This window comes from Pygocentrus nattereri, chromosome 21, assembly GCF_015220715.1.
Source record: "Pygocentrus nattereri isolate fPygNat1 chromosome 21, fPygNat1.pri, whole genome shotgun sequence".
Classification (NCBI taxonomy): Eukaryota; Metazoa; Chordata; class Actinopteri; order Characiformes; family Serrasalmidae; genus Pygocentrus; species Pygocentrus nattereri.
Genome location: NC_051231.1, coordinates 34,757,204 through 34,778,166, shown reverse-complemented (window position 1 = coordinate 34,778,166; position 20,963 = coordinate 34,757,204). Strand labels below are relative to the sequence as shown.

Genomic DNA, 20,963 nt, shown 5'->3' with positions numbered 1-20,963 from the left:
CCTGAACACAAAGAAACTGAAGTCAGAACGGCCCCAAAACAAGCACCACCTAAAAAAGGCTGCTATGAAGGCTTATCAGAGAAATCCAGATGAAGTTCTCAAGAGTCTGGAGATACCAGTGGATGTCAGAGGCGAGCCAGAAAGAGACAAGTACTAGTGCTTTAAATGTCCCTGCTGAAAAAAACAATAAAAAGCATTAAAAGTTTCTGTTGGTTCCTGATGGTCTCCAGTAAACTCTACCTGTATTCTATGTTTTCCTGCTGGTTTGATATCACAGGGTAAAGAACTCTGGTGGTTTAACAGGTGATGTTCTGATTCCAGATGCATCGGATGGTTTCCTTATGGGATATAAAGATGTCCTAGAGGACACTAGTGCTCTCTAATGGTAACCATTAATACAATTATCATTGAAAAATAAAACCATCAGGTTTTAATCCTATGTGGTTGGTATAATGGTCTGTCATAATGGTCAGCAAGGGGTTTCCTCCCAATACCCGTTCAGCAGAAACAGGTGATGACACCAAAAAATTCCTACGTTGTGTGGAAAACACTGGCCAAAAATAAAAACTGATGTTCTTTGAACGCAAATTTTAGCAATATAAACCAAAAATAACCACTTTCACCTCTTTTGCCTCTCGCTTTTTTACAGAACGCGCCAGGAAAGGGCTTTAACAGAGAGCAGAGTGAAGGTTCTCGACGAAAACGGTTCTAGATAGTTGTTCTCTGAAAGGATTCCGAACTATGATTTCATCATTGTACGGTTTTTTTTAGGAAAACAGGATTTGTTTATAGTTTGAGTCTGAGATTTTAGCTTAATGTGCTCTTTCAGCCGTTGCTAAGCTAACGCCAAGTGGACGCGCTTAGCAACGAACGTTTAACCGCCGTAGTTACGTAGTTAGCCTGCTAGCTAGTTGGCGTTAGCTAAATCAGCTAGCTTGCTGTTCAGGGCAGGTTTATCTTCGTGCCTCAGCGGTTTTTCCCCCACAAAGACGTTTCAGACATTTCCCTAATGGAGTTAACTTGTCACGAAAACGATGAATTTCTGTCCACCTCAGAGAACTCCTCATACCGGCCTGTCCGGGCCTGCTGCGACCCGGTGCTGACCCGGGACAGCCGAGTGTGGAGAAACCTTCTGAATTTAGAGAAAGCTAATGTGGTCTCTCAGTCTTATTTCGGCACCATACAGACTGATGTACAGCCGTGTATGCGAAGAATCTTAGTAGTTTGGATGCTGCAGGTAAGAACGTACTAGCTAACGGTGAACTCGATCACTCAAAGCTTTCATTTTGAGCAGTTTTTGTGATTAACAGCCTTCCACCCCTGGCCCTGAGAGGAATGATCATATCTTGAAGCTCCTGAAGACGTTTAACTCCACTCAGAAGTGACTAATGGTGAAAAATACCAGACAAAGCTATCATTTTCAAAACAAGGTCATCTACCTGGGAGACCTTTAGGCCTGGAACCAAGTTATTACTTGCATTAAAGATCCCTATAAGACAGTGTACAGTCACAGTGCTCTGTAATGTTCCTGTAGAGAATGACAACTAAAAAGTATGGTTCCTGAAGTTGTTCATGAGCACTCAAAGGACCCGTTACATGATTAAAGTGTTCTTCAGATTGATGGTGAATGTGTTGTAGATGGTTCCCAGGGTTCTTCTATTGTGACAAGCATGGCATATTAACAGTAGAAGAACCCTTCTCAAAAAGGATCTGTATAGAACCATTCTCCAACAATCTGAAGAACGTTTTCACTCAAGAGAACAAAGGTGAGAACAGTTATGCGCTTTATGACTCTAATGTAGATGTTTTCTTAGGACCTTTCTCAAGAACACCCTAAAGAACAAATTTAGGAGCGTATTGGAGAACGAGGCCCTCGTTTGTTTTTGTCCAGTCTCGGGACCGAGGAGGATAGTATGACTCTGTTCTTTTTCCCGTATCTAATAGCTGGTGAAGATGTTTACTCAGAAGTGAGTACATATTCACTCATGATGAATGTTTACAGTTATTTTGAAGAAATGTGTGTGTCTAACAGGCCCTTAAAGAAAGGCCACAACGGCCTTGAGGGAACCAGGCCACGAGTGTTGCTCATACGAGACCCTGTGAGCTGGAATGTCTCCTCACTTTCATCCCACATCAAGGTTCGCTTTCATATTGAATCAATTCTGCATCATCTCCTGGTTTTGCGTTCACCAGGTGTGTGAGGAGCAGCAGTGTGAGGAGGAAGTGTTCCCGTTGGCCGTCCACTACCTGGACAGGTACATGGCCCGCCACCCCATCAACAGAGCCAGTCTGCAGCTTCTTGGGTCCGTCTGCATGTTCCTGGCGTCCAAGCTCAGAGAAACGGTTCCTCTGAGTGCCACCAAACTCTGCGTCTACACCGACAACGCTGTCTCGCTGCCCCAGCTGCTGGTAACCTTAAATACCCAGAAAACTTTAGACACTGTTCATAATTCACACATATCCAGCTTTTTAGCGATGCACGAATCAGTATCTGTAGAAAAGATATCATTAGATTTGATCAATAATATAAACCAATATTTTATGATATATGTATTGGGCAGAATGTTTAGTAACGCTGGGCTACTGCACTGAAATATCTGAATTTTATTCACTTTTCTGCAGAAATAAATGTTAAGTTACTCTGCGATGCTGATCCAGCTAGATTTAGTCCTAATCTCTGCAGATTATACATGTTTATGTTTTGGCATCAGCAAATATGTACATGAAAAATAGCTGATATCGCCTAATATCTGGCCTAAGGCCCAGATCCCATCTCTTATTTCGACCCCTACCCCTTGTTTTCGAGTGTCACCCCTTGTTGCTGAGCTACAGGGCAGTGGTTGAGATCTTCCTCTGAAATGAGCCCCTCTAATAAAGAGCATCACTTCATTAACAGCTACTAGCACCGCTCTGTAGGCGACCCTGCCCGTCTGCAGGGACAGCAGAGGAGGGGAAAGTTCAGCTCCTCACTGCTGGGCTTTAGTTACATTTAGGGATCATACGCCTTCAAAGAGGGATAATAAATAATAATTATTTATTATCACCCCCCTAATTCTTCAGTGGTATGAAGCTGAAGTCAGATATTCTCCAGATTCTCATTCGAATTTTCCCGTTCCACCTTAAATTGAGCATTTAGTTCTGAAGCCTGTAAATGTAACTGCTGCACCGTTTAAGGTGGAACGGGAAAGTTAGCTACTGAGACGTCAGCACTGCTAGTGATTTGTAATGCTTGTTATGAAGAAAAGGACCTTAATACATTGAATCAACATTAAACTAAGATCATATGATGGTTATTGTGATTTTATAACAGAGAAAATTCTCACATTTGTGGGTTTTTTTGTTCTCCTGTTCTCCGTCTCGCCGGTTTTGCTTTTTTTCTCATCTCTGTTTGGAGTCTTTGAAATATCTCCGTTTGGAGGGTCATGCAACCCCAACACTTCACCCCACCCCTCTATCACAACGTGAATCAGGACACCTAACCCCACTTTTATCCAGTCTGTTTGATGTAAATAAACACATTTCGGGGGTCTCCAGTCCAAACTTCATTCCGGATATTAATTTTGTTGGAACTTTTCTATGTTCTCCATGTTCTCCAGCTTTCTCATTCATTTTAGAATCTTCTACAGCTCTGCTCATCATTCTGAACACATCTAATATTTCTCCATTTTTATTTACATCACCCTGGAGTCCTTCTGATTGTCTGAAACCTATGATTTTTGATACAATGATTTTATACTTTTATCCCAAACTAAAGTAGCTTTGTATTCTTGAAAACAGTGAAACATTTGAGCTGAAGTGTATGTCAGACAGAATCACGTAAACGTGAGCTGTATGTCTGTATGTGTAGCAGATGGAGATGGTGGTGGTGTCCAGGCTGGACTGGGACTTGGCCTCAGTGCTGCCTTCTGATTTCCTGGAGCCGTTACTGCAGGGGCTACCCATAATCCCTCATAACCTCACAGCCCTGCGAAGACACACTCACTCTTACATCGCTCTGACTGCTACAGGTACTCAAACACTCTCAGGTACTCAGGCTATTAAAAACAAGATGATCGCTGTTCTCAGCTATGTTAATGTACTATGGTCCATGTTCAGCCCTGTGTCTGAAACCGCAGAACTATGGGAGGCAAATTCGGCCAAAAAAGAAACTAAAAATTAAAACAAAATGTCAATGCAAACTTTTTTTTGCCATTTCTTTTTCTAAACATCTGCGCAGATATCATGCCGAAATGAAATGAAATGCCTACATTTGCCGTTTCATTTTTCATGAGCCCAAGTAATTTGTGACAAAAATAAAAATAAATTTAAAGCAGCTGTTTGTAATTTCATTTTAGTCATTATTCTGGTATTTCATGGCCGTATCTAAAATGGAAAAGGGAATAGAGGAGAGAAAATCCAAGCTTCACTTTGACTTTGGCTTTTCTTCATGAAATGTGTAACACGTGTCAAAACTAAAAATGCAATGTTTACGTTCTTATTTCTTTTTCATAGCAATCGGCTGCATATCTGACAAAATTAAAATGCAAAATGGATAAATCAACAGGAAAGTGACAGCTTGTGATTCACTTTTCGGTGTGGGTGCTCTTTAATTGTCAGAATAAAAAGCCAAATGCAAGCGAACATCGGCGCCACCCGCTGGAGATTTACTTTTCATTTCACACTTTGCTTTTTCGCTTTCAAGTTGACCAACATGCAAATATATGTTAATTAGCACTAGGAGGGACATTTTAGGACATCCTCAGACCTCAGAGTCAGAGCGACATCATACCTCAAGCTAAACAACCTCGAGAAAAACCACCGTCAGGTCTCAGATCTGGTGAAACTGAACGTCAGACCAAACAGCCTCAGAAAAAACAGTGAAATCGTTAAACTGAGATTTATATCGAGGTTACACAATAGTTTGCGAACCAGCATGCGCTCGACCAGGCTTGCATTTGGTCTGATAACTTCTTTTTGAGTCTGTGTGGCGTAAATACATAAAGACGTACGACGTGGTGTGAAAAACTCAACGACTTTAAATGGTTATTTCAGGCTTTACAGGGTGACTCGCAGCAGCAGCACTGGATTTTAGCCTGTTTCTAATCTCCTCACTCAGTAGCGGCACTTCATTCAGTTAAAAACTCCACATTCATTGCTAATTGCTTATAGGCCTTCATTAGCTACATTAGCCTTGTAGCTCCAGTGCTAGAACCTCAGACACCAAACACGACTTGGCTGATGGACCTGCATTTGGTGAAAGGTGGTTGGGAAGGACGTAGGGGGGGGTATGAGTGTGCCGGAACCTGGCTTTTGTCAACCGTGTATAGTGTGAAAGTCCACTCATCCATTCTTCTTTTATTCACCCACTCCGTCCCACCCATTAGCCGGGGGTGACCACAGCCTACACATAGGATCCTGATGGGATATCACATTCCGGTTCTTTGCGATCACCACTTCCTGGGGTGAATGAAAAGGTGGCGACACACCTGTCTGAAAAAGGCCTGTCTGAAGGCGACACCTGCCTGTGGTCGATAGTGATAATGGTGATAATGTGCTGTGTCAGGGCCCTTCCTGCACCTGAGGGCTAAACTGAGGGTCAGCAGGTGCAGCAGAGACTGTGAACTCTAAACGTTCTCTGTTGTGTAATAGAGCTGGGTCAGTTTAGACAGCATTCCCATCTTTTCCCACTCATCCATTTCTCTCAGCCTGGGAAGCGATGGTATGTACACATATACCAGTTGGCCACTTTATTAGAAACCTTGTAGCTAGTGATAGTATTCCAATGCCGTACCACCACTATTTTGGTTGGCAACATCAGCTTCATTCATTTCACACTATTCACACTATACCAAGCTAAGAAATGTCAACAAATCTGTGGGCCCTTCTTCATCACTGCCACTTTTCTGTTGTCTCTCTCTGCTGTCTGTCCAACTCTACAGTGTTTTCTTTCGTAATGGTAACGTGTTCGTTCATTACAGTCACACTATCTCTTCAAACAAGACTGATATTGCATATAGAACTTTTTTCCAGCTCCCTCACATCTTGAAATCCTTCAAATAATATCACATAAATTGAACAGTACGGACGGAATTGTGCAGAATAGGCCTCCACCTTCAAAATCCTAATGTAAAACCCAGCATCTAGAAAACTGCATAACTGCTTAATAAAGAACAAGTGTAGACAAGACTAAAACTCTTAAACTCTTTATAGTTTCATTCTCTCTTGTTGGAAAATCCTGACGAGTGACCACAGCGATGCACGTTACATGAAATATCATGAAAAACTGTTGAAGTCATTGTCATGGCTGCCACATCGCCCACCACTAATTCCAGCTGTTATGTTTGTTTGTGTGTGTCTTTGTTTCAGAGTTTAGGTTCTCCATGTGGCTGCCCTCCGTTATCGCCTGTAGCTGCGTGGCTGCTGCTGTTCTTCGTCTGAAGCTGCTGGACGAAGCTCTGGCCTGTGATGCACTTCTGCAGCTCATGGCCAACATCCTTGACGTGGATCTGGTTAGATGAGTTAACACTTCCTATAATATATTACAGTCTGTCAGAGCGACTGTGTGGATCATATGAACATTATAGAGCTTTTTAAATGAAACAGTAGAAGCCGTATCGCCCCCTACGCTTCCTGTAGTGTATTACAGTCTGTCAGAGTGACTGTGTGGATCATATGAACATTATAGAGCTTTTTAAATGAAACAGTAGAAGCCGTATCGCCCCCTACGCTTCCTGTAGTGTATTACAGTCTGTCAGAGCGACTGTGTGGATCATATGAACATTATAGAGCTTTTTAAATGAAACAGTAGAAGCCGTATCGCCCCCTACGCTTCCTGTAGTGTATTACAGTCTGTCAGAGCGACTGTGTGGATTATATGAACATTATAGAGCTTTTTAAATGAAACAGTAGAAGCCGTATCGCCCCCTACGCTTCCTGTAGTGTATTACAGTCTGTCAGAGTGACTGTGTGGATCATATGAACATTATAGAGCTTTTTAAATGAAACAGTAGAAGCCGTATCGCCCCCTACGCTTCCTGTAGTGTATTACAGTCTGTCAGAGTGACTGTGTGGATCATATGAACATTATAGAGCTTTTTAAATGAAACAGTAGAAGCCGTATCGCCCCCTACGCTTCCTGTAGTGTATTACAGTCTGTCAGAGCGACTGTGTGGATCATATGAACATTATAGAGCTTTTTAAATGAAACAGTAGAAGCCGTATCGCCCCCTACGCTTCCTGTAGTGTATTACAGTCTGTCAGAGTGACTGTGTGGATCATATGAACATTATAGAGCTTTTTAAATGAAACAGTAGAAGCCGTATCGCCCCCTACGCTTCCTGTAGTGTATTACAGTCTGTCAGAGCGACTGTGTGGATCATATGAACATTATAGAGCTTTTTAAATGAAACAGTAGAAGCCGTATCGCCCCCTACGCTTCCTGTAGTGTATTACAGTCTGTCAGAGCGACTGTGTGGATCATATGAACATTATAGAGCTTTTTAAATGAAACAGTAGAAGCCGTATCGCCCCCTACGCTTCCTGTAGTGTATTACAGTCTGTCAGAGCGACTGTGTGGATCATATGAACATTCTAGAGCTTTTTAAATGAAACAGTAGAAGCCGTATCGCCCCCTACGCTTCCTGTAGTGTATTACAGTCTGTCAGAGCGACTGTGTGGATCATATGAACATTATAGAGCTTTTTAAATGAAACAGTAGAAGCCGTATCGCCCCCTACGCTTCCTGTAGTGTATTACAGTCTGTCAGAGCGACTGTGTGGATCATATGAACATTATAGAGCTTTTTAAATGAAACAGTAGAAGCCGTATCGCCCCCTACGCTTCCTGTAGTGTATTACAGTCTGTCAGAGCGACTGTGTGGATCATATGAACATTATAGAGCTTTTTAAATGAAACAGTAGAAGCCGTATCGCCCCCTACGCTTCCTGTAGTGTATTACAGTCTGTCAGAGCGACTGTGTGGATCATATGAACATTATAGAGCTTTTTAAATGAAACAGTAGAAGCCGTATCGCCCCCTACGCTTCCTGTAGTGTATTACAGTCTGTCAGAGCGACTGTGTGGATCATATGAACATTATAGAGCTTTTTAAATGAAACAGTAGAAGCCGTATCGCCCCCTACGCTTCCTGTAGTGTATTACAGTCTGTCAGAGTGACTGTGTGGATCATATGAACATTATAGAGCTTTTCAAATGAAACAGTAGAAGCCGTATCGCCCCCTACGCTTCCTGTAGTGTATTACAGTCTGTCAGAGCGACTGTGTGGATCATATGAACATTATAGAGCTTTTTAAATGAAACAGTAGAAGCCGTATCGCCCCCTACGCTTCCTGTAGTGTATTACAGTCTGTCAGAGCGACTGTGTGGATCATATGAACATTATAGAGCTTTTTAAATGAAACAGTAGAAGCCGTATCGCCCCCTACGCTTCCTGTAGTGTATTACAGTCTGTCAGAGCGACTGTGTGAATCATATGAACATTATAGAGCTTTTTAAATGAGACAGTAGAAGCCGTATCGCCCCCTACGCTTCCTGTAGTGTATTACAGTCTGTCAGAGCGACTGTGTGGATCATATGAACATTATAGAGCTTTTTAAATGAAACAGTAGAAGCCGTATCGCCCCCTACGCTTCCTGTAGTGTATTACAGTCTGTCAGAGCGACTGTGTGGATCATATGAACATTATAGAGCTTTTTAAATGAAACAGTAGAAGCCGTATCGCCCCCTACGCTTCCTGTAGTGTATTACAGTCTGTCAGAGCGACTGTGTGGATCATATGAACATTATAGAGCTTTTTAAATGAAACAGTAGAAGCCGTATCGCCCCCTACGCTTCCTGTAGTGTATTACAGTCTGTCAGAGCGACTGTGTGGATCATATGAACATTATAGAGCTTTTTAAATGAAACAGTAGAAGCCGTATCGCCCCCTACGCTTCCTGTAGTGTATTACAGTCTGTCAGAGCGACTGTGTGGATCATATGAACATTATAGAGCTTTTTAAATGAAACAGTAGAAGCCGTATCGCCCCCTACGCTTCCTGTAGTGTATTACAGTCTGTCAGAGCGACTGTGTGGATCATATGAACATTATAGAGCTTTTTAAATGAAACAGTAGAAGCCGTATCGCCCCCTACGCTTCCTGTAGTGTATTACAGTCTGTCAGAGCGACTGTGTGGATTATATGAACATTATAGAGCTTTTTAAATGAAACAGTAGAAGCCGTATCGCCCCCTACGCTTCCTGTAGTGTATTACAGTCTGTCAGAGCGACTGTGTGGATCATATGAACATTATAGAGCTTTTTAAATGAAACAGTAGAAGCCGTATCGCCCCCTACGCTTCCTGTAGTGTATTACAGTCTGTCAGAGCGACTGTGTGGATCATATGAACATTATAGAGCTTTTTAAATGAAACAGTAGAAGCCGTATCGCCCCCTACGCTTCCTGTAGTGTATTACAGTCTGTCAGAGCGACTGTGTGGATCATATGAACATTATAGAGCTTTTTAAATGAAACAGTAGAAGCCGTATCGCCCCCTACGCTTCCTGTAGTGTATTACAGTCTGTCAGAGCGACTGTGTGGATTATATGAACATTATAGAGCTTTTTAAATGAAACAGTAGAAGCCGTATCGCCCCCTACGCTTCCTGTAGTGTATTACAGTCTGTCAGAGTGACTGTGTGGATCATATGAACATTATAGAGCTTTTTAAATGAAACAGTAGAAGCCGTATCGCCCCCTACGCTTCCTGTAGTGTATTACAGTCTGTCAGAGCGACTGTGTGGATCATATGAACATTATAGAGCTTTTTAAATGAAACAGTAGAAGCCGTATCGCCCCCTACGCTTCCTGTAGTGTATTACAGTCTGTCAGAGTGACTGTGTGGATCATATGAACATTATAGAGCTTTTTAAATGAAACAGTAGAAGCCGTATCGCCCCCTACGCTTCCTGTAGTGTATTACAGTCTGTCAGAGCGACTGTGTGGATCATATGAATATTATAGAGCTTTTTAAATGAAACAGTAGAAGCCGTATCGCCCCCTACGCTTCCTGTAGTGTATTACAGTCTGTCAGAGCGACTGTGTGGATCATATGAACATTATAGAGCTTTTTAAATGAAACAGTAGAAGCCGTATCGCCCCCTACGCTTCCTGTAGTGTATTACAGTCTGTCAGAGTGACTGTGTGGATCATATGAACATTATAGAGCTTTTTAAATGAAACAGTAGAAGCCGTATCGCCCCCTACGCTTCCTGTAGTGTATTACAGTCTGTCAGAGCGACTGTGTGGATCATATGAACATTATAGAGCTTTTTAAATGAAACAGTAGAAGCCGTATCGCCCCCTACGCTTCCTGTAGTGTATTACAGTCTGTCAGAGCGACTGTGTGGATCATATGAACATTATAGAGCTTTTTAAATGAAACAGTAGAAGCCGTATCGCCCCCTACGCTTCCTGTAGTGTATTACAGTCTGTCAGAGTGACTGTGTGGATCATATGAACATTATAGAGCTTTTTAAATGAAACAGTAGAAGCCGTATCGCCCCCTACGCTTCCTGTAGTGTATTACAGTCTGTCAGAGCGACTGTGTGGATCATATGAACATTATAGAGCTTTTTAAATGAAACAGTAGAAGCCGTATCGCCCCCTACGCTTCCTGTAGTGTATTACAGTCTGTCAGAGCGACTGTGTGGATCATATGAACATTATAGAGCTTTTTAAATGAAACAGTAGAAGCCGTCTCGCCCCCTACGCTTCCTGTAGTGTATTACAGTCTGTCAGAGCGACTGTGTGGATCATATGAACATTATAGAGCTTTTTAAATGAAACAGTAGAAGCCGTATCGCCCCCTACGCTTCCTGTAGTGTATTACAGTCTGTCAGAGCGACTGTGTGGATCATATGAACATTATAGAGCTTTTTAAATGAAACAGTAGAAGCCGTATCGCCCCCTACGCTTCCTGTAGTGTATTACAGTCTGTCAGAGCGACTGTGTGGATCATATGAACATTATAGAGCTTTTTAAATGAAACAGTAGAAGCCGTATCGCCCCCTACGCTTCCTGTAGTGTATTACAGTCTGTCAGAGCGACTGTGTGGATCATATGAACATTATAGAGCTTTTTAAATGAAACAGTAGAAGCCGTATCGCCCCCTACGCTTCCTGTAGTGTATTACAGTCTGTCAGAGCGACTGTGTGGATCATATGAACATTATAGAGCTTTTTAAATGAAACAGTAGAAGCCGTATCGCCCCCTACGCTTCCTGTAGTGTATTACAGTCTGTCAGAGCGACTGTGTGGATCATATGAACATTATAGAGCTTTTTAAATGAAACAGTAGAAGCCGTATCGCCCCCTACGCTTCCTGTAGTGTATTACAGTCTGTCAGAGCGACTGTGTGGATCATATGAACATTATAGAGCTTTTTAAATGAAACAGTAGAAGCTGTATCGCCCCCTACGCTTCCTGTAGTGTATTACAGTCTGTCAGAGCGACTGTGTGGATCATATGAACATTATAGAGCTTTTTAAATGAAACAGTAGAAGCCGTATCGCCCCCTACGCTTCCTGTAGTGTATTACAGTCTGTCAGAGCGACTGTGTGGATCATATGAACATTATAGAGCTTTTTAAATGAAACAGTAGAAGCCGTATCGCCCCCTACGCTTCCTGTAGTGTATTACAGTCCGTCAGAGCGACTGTGTGGATCATATGAACATTATAGAGCTTTTCAAATGAAACAGTAGAAGCCGTATCGCCCCCTACGCTTCCTGTAGTGTATTACAGTCTGTCAGAGCGACTGTGTGGATCATATGAACATTATAGAGCTTTTTAAATGACACAGTAGAAGCCGTATCGCCCGCTACGCTTCCTGTAGTGTATTACAGTCTGTCAGAGCGACTGTGTGAATCATATGAACATTATAGAGCTTTTTAAATGACACAGTAGAAGCCGTATCGCCCCCTACGCTTCCTGTAGTGTATTACAGTCTGTCAGAGCGACTGTGTGGATCATATGAACATTATAGAGCTTTTTAAATGAAACAGTAGAAGCCGTATCGCCCCCTACGCTTCCTGTAGTGTATTACAGTCTGTCAGAGCGACTGTGTGGATCATATGAACATTATAGAGCTTTTTAAATGAAACAGTAGAAGCCGTATCGCCCCCTACGCTTCCTGTAGTGTATTACAGTCTGTCAGAGCGACTGTGTGGATCATATGAACATTATAGAGCTTTTTAAATGAAACAGTAGAAGCCGTATCGCCCCCTACGCTTCCTGTAGTGTATTACAGTCTGTCAGAGCGACTGTGTGGATCATATGAACATTATAGAGCTTTTTAAATGAAACAGTAGAAGCCGTATCGCCCCCTACGCTTCCTGTAGTGTATTACAGTCTGTCAGAGCGACTGTGTGGATTATATGAACATTATAGAGCTTTTTAAATGAAACAGTAGAAGCCGTATCGCCCCCTACGCTTCCTGTAGTGTATTACAGTCTGTCAGAGCGACTGTGTGGATCATATGAACATTATAGAGCTTTTTAAATGAAACAGTAGAAGCCGTATCGCCCCCTACGCTTCCTGTAGTGTATTACAGTCTGTCAGAGCGACTGTGTGGATCATATGAACATTATAGAGCTTTTTAAATGAAACAGTAGAAGCCGTATCGCCCCCTACGCTTCCTGTAGTGTATTACAGTCTGTCAGAGCGACTGTGTGGATCATATGAACATTATAGAGCTTTTTAAATGAAACAGTAGAAGCCGTATCGCCCCCTACGCTTCCTGTAGTGTATTACAGTCTGTCAGAGTGACTGTGTGGATCATATGAACATTATAGAGCTTTTTAAATGAAACAGTAGAAGCCGTATCGCCCCCTACGCTTCCTGTAGTGTATTACAGTCTGTCAGAGTGACTGTGTGGATCATATGAACATTATAGAGCTTTTTAAATGAAACAGTAGAAGCCGTATCGCCCCCTACGCTTCCTGTAGTGTATTACAGTCTGTCAGAGCGACTGTGTGGATCATATGAACATTATAGAGCTTTTTAAATGAAACAGTAGAAGCCATATCGCCCCCTACGCTTCCTGTAGTGTATTACAGTCTGTCAGAGCGACTGTGTGGATCATATGAACATTATAGAGCTTTTTAAATGAAACAGTAGAAGCCGTATCGCCCCCTACGCTTCCTGTAGTGTATTACAGTCTGTCAGAGCGACTGTGTGGATCATATGAACATTATAGAGCTTTTTAAATGAAACAGTAGAAGCCGTATCGCCCCCTACGCTTCCTGTAGTGTATTACAATATATCTTATTACACAGTGCTTCTATACCGAAGTAATGTATTGACAATAAAAACCCACATCCCATTTTTAAATAATTGATATTGGCTTTACCGTTTTTCAGGTATCATTGTGTAACTGTTATGCTGCTTTGGAGGCCACTCTAGAGCTCAGCCTGCCTTCTGTTCCCAGCACTGAGGCTACCTGCAGGACAGACTCACCTGACACTGAGGTCAGCAACACACCTGTTAATGTCAAGGACATCAAGTTGTCCCCTTTGTGCTAGACGCCCACACTCAGATGCCCAAAGACACACTGGAAGAGCTACAGCATATACACCTCCTTTTATAGGGTGGGAGCATTAAACTAGAAGCTTGAGTGGACTTCCAGTTTGACTCTAAATTGGCCTCTCCAGGCTCCGCCCACAAGTGCATTCTTTTGTAGTTACTGTTGTGAGCTTGGACAAGCTTTACAGAAACTATAGAACAGACTCGGTTTATATCACAATACCTACATTTAGAGTCGGTTATTCATTCAGCCTAATGAGAAACTGTAGAACGGACTCGGTTTATATCACAATACCTACATTTAGAGTCGGTTATTCATTCAGTCTAATGAGAAACTGTAGAACGGACTCGGTTTATATCACAATACCTACATTTAGAGTCGGTTATTCATTCAGTCTAATGAGAAACTGTAGAACGGACTCGGTTTATATCACAATACCTACATTTAGAGTCGGTTATTCATTCAGTCTAATGAGAAACTGTAGAACAGACTCGGTTTATATCACAATACCTACATTTAGAGTCGGTTATTCATTCAGTCTAATGAGAAACTGTAGAACGGACTCGGTTTATATCACAATACCTACATTTAGAGTCGGTTATTCATTCAGCCTAATGAGAAACTGTAGAACGGACTCGGTTTATATCACAATACCTACATTTAGAGTCGGTTATTCATTCAGCCTAATGAGAAACTGTAGAACGGACTCGGTTTATATCACAATACCTACATTTAGAGTCGGTTATTCATTCAGCCTAATGAGAAACTGTAGAACAGACTCGGTTTATATCACAGTACCTACATTTAGAGTCGGTTATTCATTCAGTCTAATGAGAAACTGTAGAACAGACTCGGTTTATATCACAATACCTACATTTAGAGTCGGTTATTCATTCAGTCTAATGAGAAACTGTAGAACGGACTCGGTTTATATCACAATACCTACATTTAGAACCGGTTATTCATTCAGCCTAATGAGAAACTGTAGAACGGACTCGGTTTATATCACAATACCTACATTTAGAGTCAGTTATTCATTCAGCCTAACGAGAAACTGTAGAACGGACTCGGTTTATATCACAATACCTACATTTAGAGTCGGTTATTCATTCAGCCTAACGAGAAACTGTAGAACGGACTCGGTTTATATCACAATACCTACATTTAGAGCCGGTTATTCATTCAGCCTAACGAGAAACTGTAGAACGGACTCGGTTTATATCACAATACCTACATTTAGAGTCGGTTATTCAATCAGCCTAATGAGAAACTGTAGAACGGACTCGGTTTATATCACAATACCTACATTTAGAGTCGGTTATTCATTCAGTCTAACGAGAAACTGTAGAACAGACTCGGTTTATATCACAATACCTACATTTAGAGTCGGTTATTCATTCAGTCTAATGAGAAACTGTAGAACGGACTCGGTTTATATCACAATACCTACATTTAGAGCCGGTTATTCATTCAGTCTAACGAGAAACTGTAGAACGGACTCGGTTTATATCACAATACCTACATTTAGAGCCGGTTATTCATTCAGTCTAACGAGAAACTGTAGAACAGACTCGGTTTATATCACAATACCTACATTTAGAGCCGGTTATTCATTCAGTCTAACGAGAAACTGTAGAACGGACTCGGTTTATATCACAATACCTACATTTAGAGCCGGTTATTCATTCAGTCTAATGAGAAACTGTAGAACAGACTCGGTTTATATCACAATACCTACATTTAGAGCCGGATATTCATTCAGTCTAATGAGAAACTGTAGAACGGACTCGGTTTATATCACAATACCTACATTTAGAGTCGGTTATTCATTCAGTCTAATGAGAAACAGTAGAACGGACTCGGTTTATATCACAATACCTACATTTAGAGCCGGATATTCATTCAGTCTAATGAGAAACTGTAGAACGGACTCGGTTTATATCACAATACCTACATTTAGAGTCGGTTATTCATTCAGTCTAATGAGAAACTGTAGAACGGACTCGGTTTATATCACAATACCTACATTTAGAGCCGGTTATTCATTCAGTCTAATGAGAAACTGTAGAACGGACTCGGTTTATATCACAATACCTACATTTAGAGTCGGTTATTCATTCAGCCTAATGAGAAACTGTAGAACGGACTCGGTTTATATCACAATACCTACATTTAGAGCCGGTTATTCATTCAGTCTAATGAGAAACTGTAGAACGGACTCGGTTTATATCACAATACCTACATTTAGAGTCGGTTATTCATTCAGTCTAATGAGAAACTGTAGAACGGACTCGGTTTATATCACAATACCTACATTTAGAGCCGGTTATTCAACCTAAGAAGTTTCTGTGAAGCTAGTTCAGTCACAGTAGTAGTTCAGAGTAGTCTAGCCTAACATGCTTGAGTCCTCTAAACTAAAGCTAGTTCATTTTCTTGTTTTAATGTTAGAACATTTTAATGTTTGCTGTGTTGGAGCCAAGTTTCTGTTAAAGCCCCTTCCTGCCAGGTGGAGGTCGTGTTTCTGGCAGCAGTTTATCAAAATAATGACTTTGCATCTTATAATACTTACTTTTGTCTCACAATATTGACTTACTTTCTCGAAAAGGTGACCTTCTTTATATATCTAAATATTAAAAAATATTTTTTGAGATACACTGACAAAATAATTACTTCCTGTTTTTTTTGTTATTATTATTTAAAGAGAGTAAGTCATTATTAACTTTAACAAAGTAAGTCAATATTTGTAGAAAATAAGTTCCTAGTACCTACACTCTTATATCGACTCTTATAGATGGTTCTCTAACAAAGAGAATGGTTCTATATAGAGCTATGAACACTCAAAGAACCTTTTGCATGATTAAAGGGTTCTTTGCATAGTGAAATGGTTCTTCAGAATGTGCTGTAGATGGTTCTTTTTAAAAAAAAAAGAGTTCTGTATAGCACCAGAAAGGGTTCTGCTGTTGTAACAATGTCAAACTTTTACAATTGAAGAACCCTTTTTGGTGTTCCACAGAACCCTTTTCAAAAAGGTTCTGTATAGAACCATCAGCATACAGCACATTTTCCATCAATCTGGAGAACCATTTCATGATGCAAGGAAACATTAAATCATGCAAAAGGGTCTTTGAGTGTTCTAATGGTTTAATAGAGAACCATTTTCTTTTCTATAGAACCATCTTTTTAAATGTGTAGGAACCGAGTAAATTGAAGTTTTGAGAAAATAAGTCATTGTTTTGAAATAAGAAGTCATTATTTTGAGATACGAAGTCCATGTTTTGAAAAGTCATCATTTTTACTAAGTCATTATTTTTAAACAGTAAGTTGGTATTTTAGAAATTAACTCATTTATATGAGATGCTGATACATTATTTAAGGAAATAAGTCTTTATTTCTAGATCATATAGATAGATAGTCAAAATTTTGGCCTACTGCCTCCAGAAAGAGAAGAAATCACAGGTGGTTTTTTTCTCCTCTATCTTGGGGGGACGGGCGTCCGTCAGTCTTTCTTCGTTGTTGAATTTTTCCACTCAGTTGTTTTGCACTGAAGATGTTTGTGACTTTACCCTTTGCACTTTGCTGAGCCACGTCCATCAATTCTCGCAAGAATGCTGCTTTCAGATTGTCACTTTGAGAAGAGTTCCAGAAATGTTCTCGCTCACATTCTCACTGCTGCTTACATAACTGCATAATACATGTACTTGAAACAAAAATGTTCTGTTTTTGTTATTAATTCTGATTTTTTTTGTTGCTTTCCCTGTCAATAAGCCACTGATGCAAACGATGACTCCGGTGTAGTTCCCTAATGGACTTCAGCAGGTCGTCTTCTTCCCAGCTGTGTTTGGCTTTCAAACACTGCTTCCAATCCCTCACACACTCTCACGCCACTGCAAAGGGCAGCGCGTCCAGAGGCACGAACACCGCTTTCAGTTCTGACCGCTTTAAGAGCCCATATCGTGGAAAACTGAAACTTTCTCACTTTTTAAAAAAAAACAGGAGTTTGATGTTGTAGAGGGAAGCAATACAGCAAAAATATCATTTTGCAATACTTCAAAAGTTATCACGATATGTGATATGATACGTCACAATATTCATTTTTCAGACATCTGATCACTTGGAACTGAAGAAAAGAAGAGCCTGTAGCTACATTTTATGAATTTCTATCAAAACACAATGATTTGTATTCAATATCTGGTGCTTAATCCAATTAAAACCGGACTAATTTTGCGAGATAGTACTGATGATATCATGATATGTTCAGGAAAGCATGTTGCATTATGTCATAATTTATCACAAAAACGAGATTTTGTCATATTGCCCAGGTCTATGATGCACAGTTGAAGTCTACACACACTGTTTACACACACTTAGACTGAAGTCATTAAAACTCATTTATCCCCTGATTTCATGTCTAACTATAGTCTTAGCAAATAGTTTAGGAATCTATTTTGTACATGACTCAAGCAGTTTTCCCATCAGATGTTTATAAACAGATTATTTCACTCATAATTCACTATCCCAATATTACAGTGGATCAGATGTTGACATACTCCAAGCTGGCTCTGTCTGTAAAAGCGACATTATGGCTTTAGAAGCTTCTAATAGGCTAATTGACATCATTTGGGTTAACTGGAGGGACCTGTGGCAGTATTTTAAGGCCTAACTTCAACGCCTACTTGCCTCTTTGCTTGAGATCATGGGAGAACCAAAAGAAATCTGGTGCCGTATTACAGACACGTCCTGTCTTTTTGCCTTAAGTTCAGATCTCACGGGTCAAGATAGGATTTTTCACAAATTCGTATAACATAAGCAAATCTGATCTTAATCTACGAATCTTGCCTTACAGCATGTTTTCAAGTAACCTTAACTTACTCGATTGAAGATGACAATCAGTTGTCATGCCTGTCTAGCAAGTGACCATAAACATACAGCTGAAACGTAAACACATAAGTTAGTTAGCCAGGCAGCTAACGTTAGCCACCATTACTGGTGTAAAGAGAGTCAAATTAAACTAAAGTGTGATAAACTTTAAGTAGCGAATGCTGTGAGTCCCCAGCTGTTTATCAGAGCCGTCCACAGCTGTTTATCAGAGTTGCCCCCAGCTGTTTATCAGTCGCCCCGTTTATCATTCACCTCCTGCTGTTTATCAGAGCGCCTCCTGCAGTTTACCAGTGTCGCCGCTCCACAGTTTCAGTCTCCATTTCCCCAACGCTTTAGTTGAGAGCGCTAACGTTCCTCCACCTAATAAACAGACACACGTTCAGCTCCGCCTCCTCTGTTTAGATGTTTAAAACGCAGAGTTAGAAGAGAAAAACATCTCCCAGTGAAAGCCGCGTTTTACAGTAGGAATAAATGGAGCTCATTATGCTGGTAGTGAACTACGCTGCCTGACTCAGATGCTGGTCAAAACAGATACAAAACTGTCTATATTGCTTGTGCACATTGATCTTCCTCTTTGGAGAAATGTTTTCTGGTCTGATGAAACAAAAATGGAATTGTTAGGCCATAATGACCAATGTTACATATGAAGGAAAAAGGGAGACACTTGCAAGCCAAAGAACACCATCCAAACTGTGAAGCATGGTGGTGGCAGCATCATGTTGTGGGTGTTCTTTGTTGCAGGAGCGACTGATGCATTTCAGAAAATTGATGGCATTATGAGGAAGGAATATTATGTAGAAATATTCAAAGCAACATGGTGAAGACAACCAGCCAGGAGGTTGAAGCTTGGGCACAAATGGTCTTCTAAATGGACAAAGACCCCAAACACATTTTCAAAGTTGTGGCTTAGGGACAGCAAAGTGAAGTGGCCATCACAAAGCCCTGACCTCAGTCCCATAGAAAATGAGTGGGCAGAACTGAAAAAGAGTGCGAGCAAAAGCTACACCAATTCTGTCGGGAGGAATGGGACAAAATTCCAGCAATTTATTATGAGAAGCTTGTGGAAGGCTACCCAAAATGTTTGGCCCCAGTTAAAGAATAAGAGACCTTTTTTAGTCCCACAGTGCAGTGAAACACCACATACACACTAGTGAGCACACTTGCCCAGAGCGGTGGGCAGCCCTATCCAGGTGTTAGGTGTCTTGCTCAAAGGCACTTCAGTCACATTCTGTCGGCTCAGGGGATTGAACTGGCGACCTTCCGGTCACAGGGCTGTTTCCCTAACCTCCAGCCCACGACTGCCCCCAAAGGCAATGCTATCAAACACTAACCACATGTATGTAAACCTCTGAGCCACTGGGAATATAATAAGTAAAAACTGAAATAGTTAATTGTCTCTCGTGTTATTCTGACATTTCACATTCGTAAAATCTAGTAGTGATCCTAACCGACCTAAGAGAGGGAATGTTTACAAGAATTAAATGTCTGGAACAGTGGAAAACTGAGTTTAAATGAATGTGGCTACGGTGTATGTAAACTTATGACCTAAAATGCTTACATAATACAATTACTAACTAATCTACATAAACAGCCTGCTCTAAACTCTGTGATGTCACAAAAAACAACTCGTTTACATGTGCCAGTATCTTCATAAAACCTCACAGATGTTATAAACGGACCTTACATGGTAGAATTTGAGTAAAGTAGAATATGAGAAAAGTGGGTTAAAGTCTATGAGCCCATTAACTAAACAGCTCACGTTTTATTCGTGTAGATTATCTACACATGCTCAAATAAACAAACCATCTGGTCAATATCAGTTGATCAACAGGGATCTGTACAAAATTTCTGCATAATTAAGTGGTTTAGACATAATCAGAGCGGTTCTGAGTGGTTTGGTGTGAAACGCTCTGTTCTAGATAAACTGACCGAGTCAGAACCGTTCACAGTGGTGGTGATGGGAACCAGACGTCCCTCTAAAAGCTCCTACAGAAAGTTCCTACATGAACTGGTTCTGAATTCACTGCCTGATGACTGAGACGCTGTTTTATGAGAGTTTAGAGAACTTCAACTCCATTCATGGTGGAGGGAGACATGCAGGGCGCTGTGCGGCAAAATAGTCCCCAAAGAAAACTCATTATTCCAGATTTTCCACTGTTTTCCATCATCAACATTCCATATAAGCTCAGAAGACTCGTGTAGGTTCTCTGGTGGTTCTGGATGGTAAATAAAGTGTCTATATCTGTGTTGTAGTCATGGCGACACCTGGTTCCCATCACCACCACTGTAAAGACGTCTGAACCGTTTCACCCCAAACCCTCTGAACCTCTCTGTTTTAACATTTTTAAAAGTTAAATGTTAAAGTTGAGGTGAGTTTCCACAGTGAACTCAATAGCTGTGGCTGCTGAAAGCGGTCTTTGATCCGTCTTTGGCTTCTCTACAGACAAAAGGCCCCGTAATCAACTTCCACCACTCTAATCTTGAAGAGAAGTGGGCCATAGATTAGATAAAGAAAACTCCACACTTTGA

At 41.1% G+C, this 20,963-nt stretch overlaps 1 protein-coding gene across 1 annotated transcript; it reads left to right on the top strand.

Moving 5' to 3' along the window:
* The first annotated feature begins 951 nt into the window (after positions 1-951).
* ccnd3 (cyclin D3) lies at positions 952-13,584 on the top strand. The gene is made up of 5 exons (XM_037532536.1): positions 952-1,237; positions 2,194-2,409; positions 3,848-4,007; positions 6,346-6,488; positions 13,393-13,584. Exons 1-5 carry the CDS (start codon positions 1,010-1,012, stop codon positions 13,552-13,554), a joined length of 909 nt encoding a protein of 302 aa, XP_037388433.1. The 5' UTR covers positions 952-1,009; the 3' UTR covers positions 13,555-13,584.
* Positions 13,585-20,963: the final 7,379 nt, after the last annotated feature.

Excerpts from the sequence above, each read along its gene's own strand:
- ccnd3 (XM_037532536.1), top strand. The coding sequence starts at position 1,010 with ATGGAGTTAACTTGTCACGAAAACGATGAATTTCTGTCCACCTCAGAG. Across the intron at positions 2,410-3,847 it reads TCTCGCTGCCCCAGCTGCTG|CAGATGGAGATGGTGGTGGT; the intron begins GTAACCTTAAAT and ends CTGTATGTGTAG. Across the intron at positions 4,008-6,345 it reads CATCGCTCTGACTGCTACAG|AGTTTAGGTTCTCCATGTGG; the intron begins GTACTCAAACAC and ends TCTTTGTTTCAG.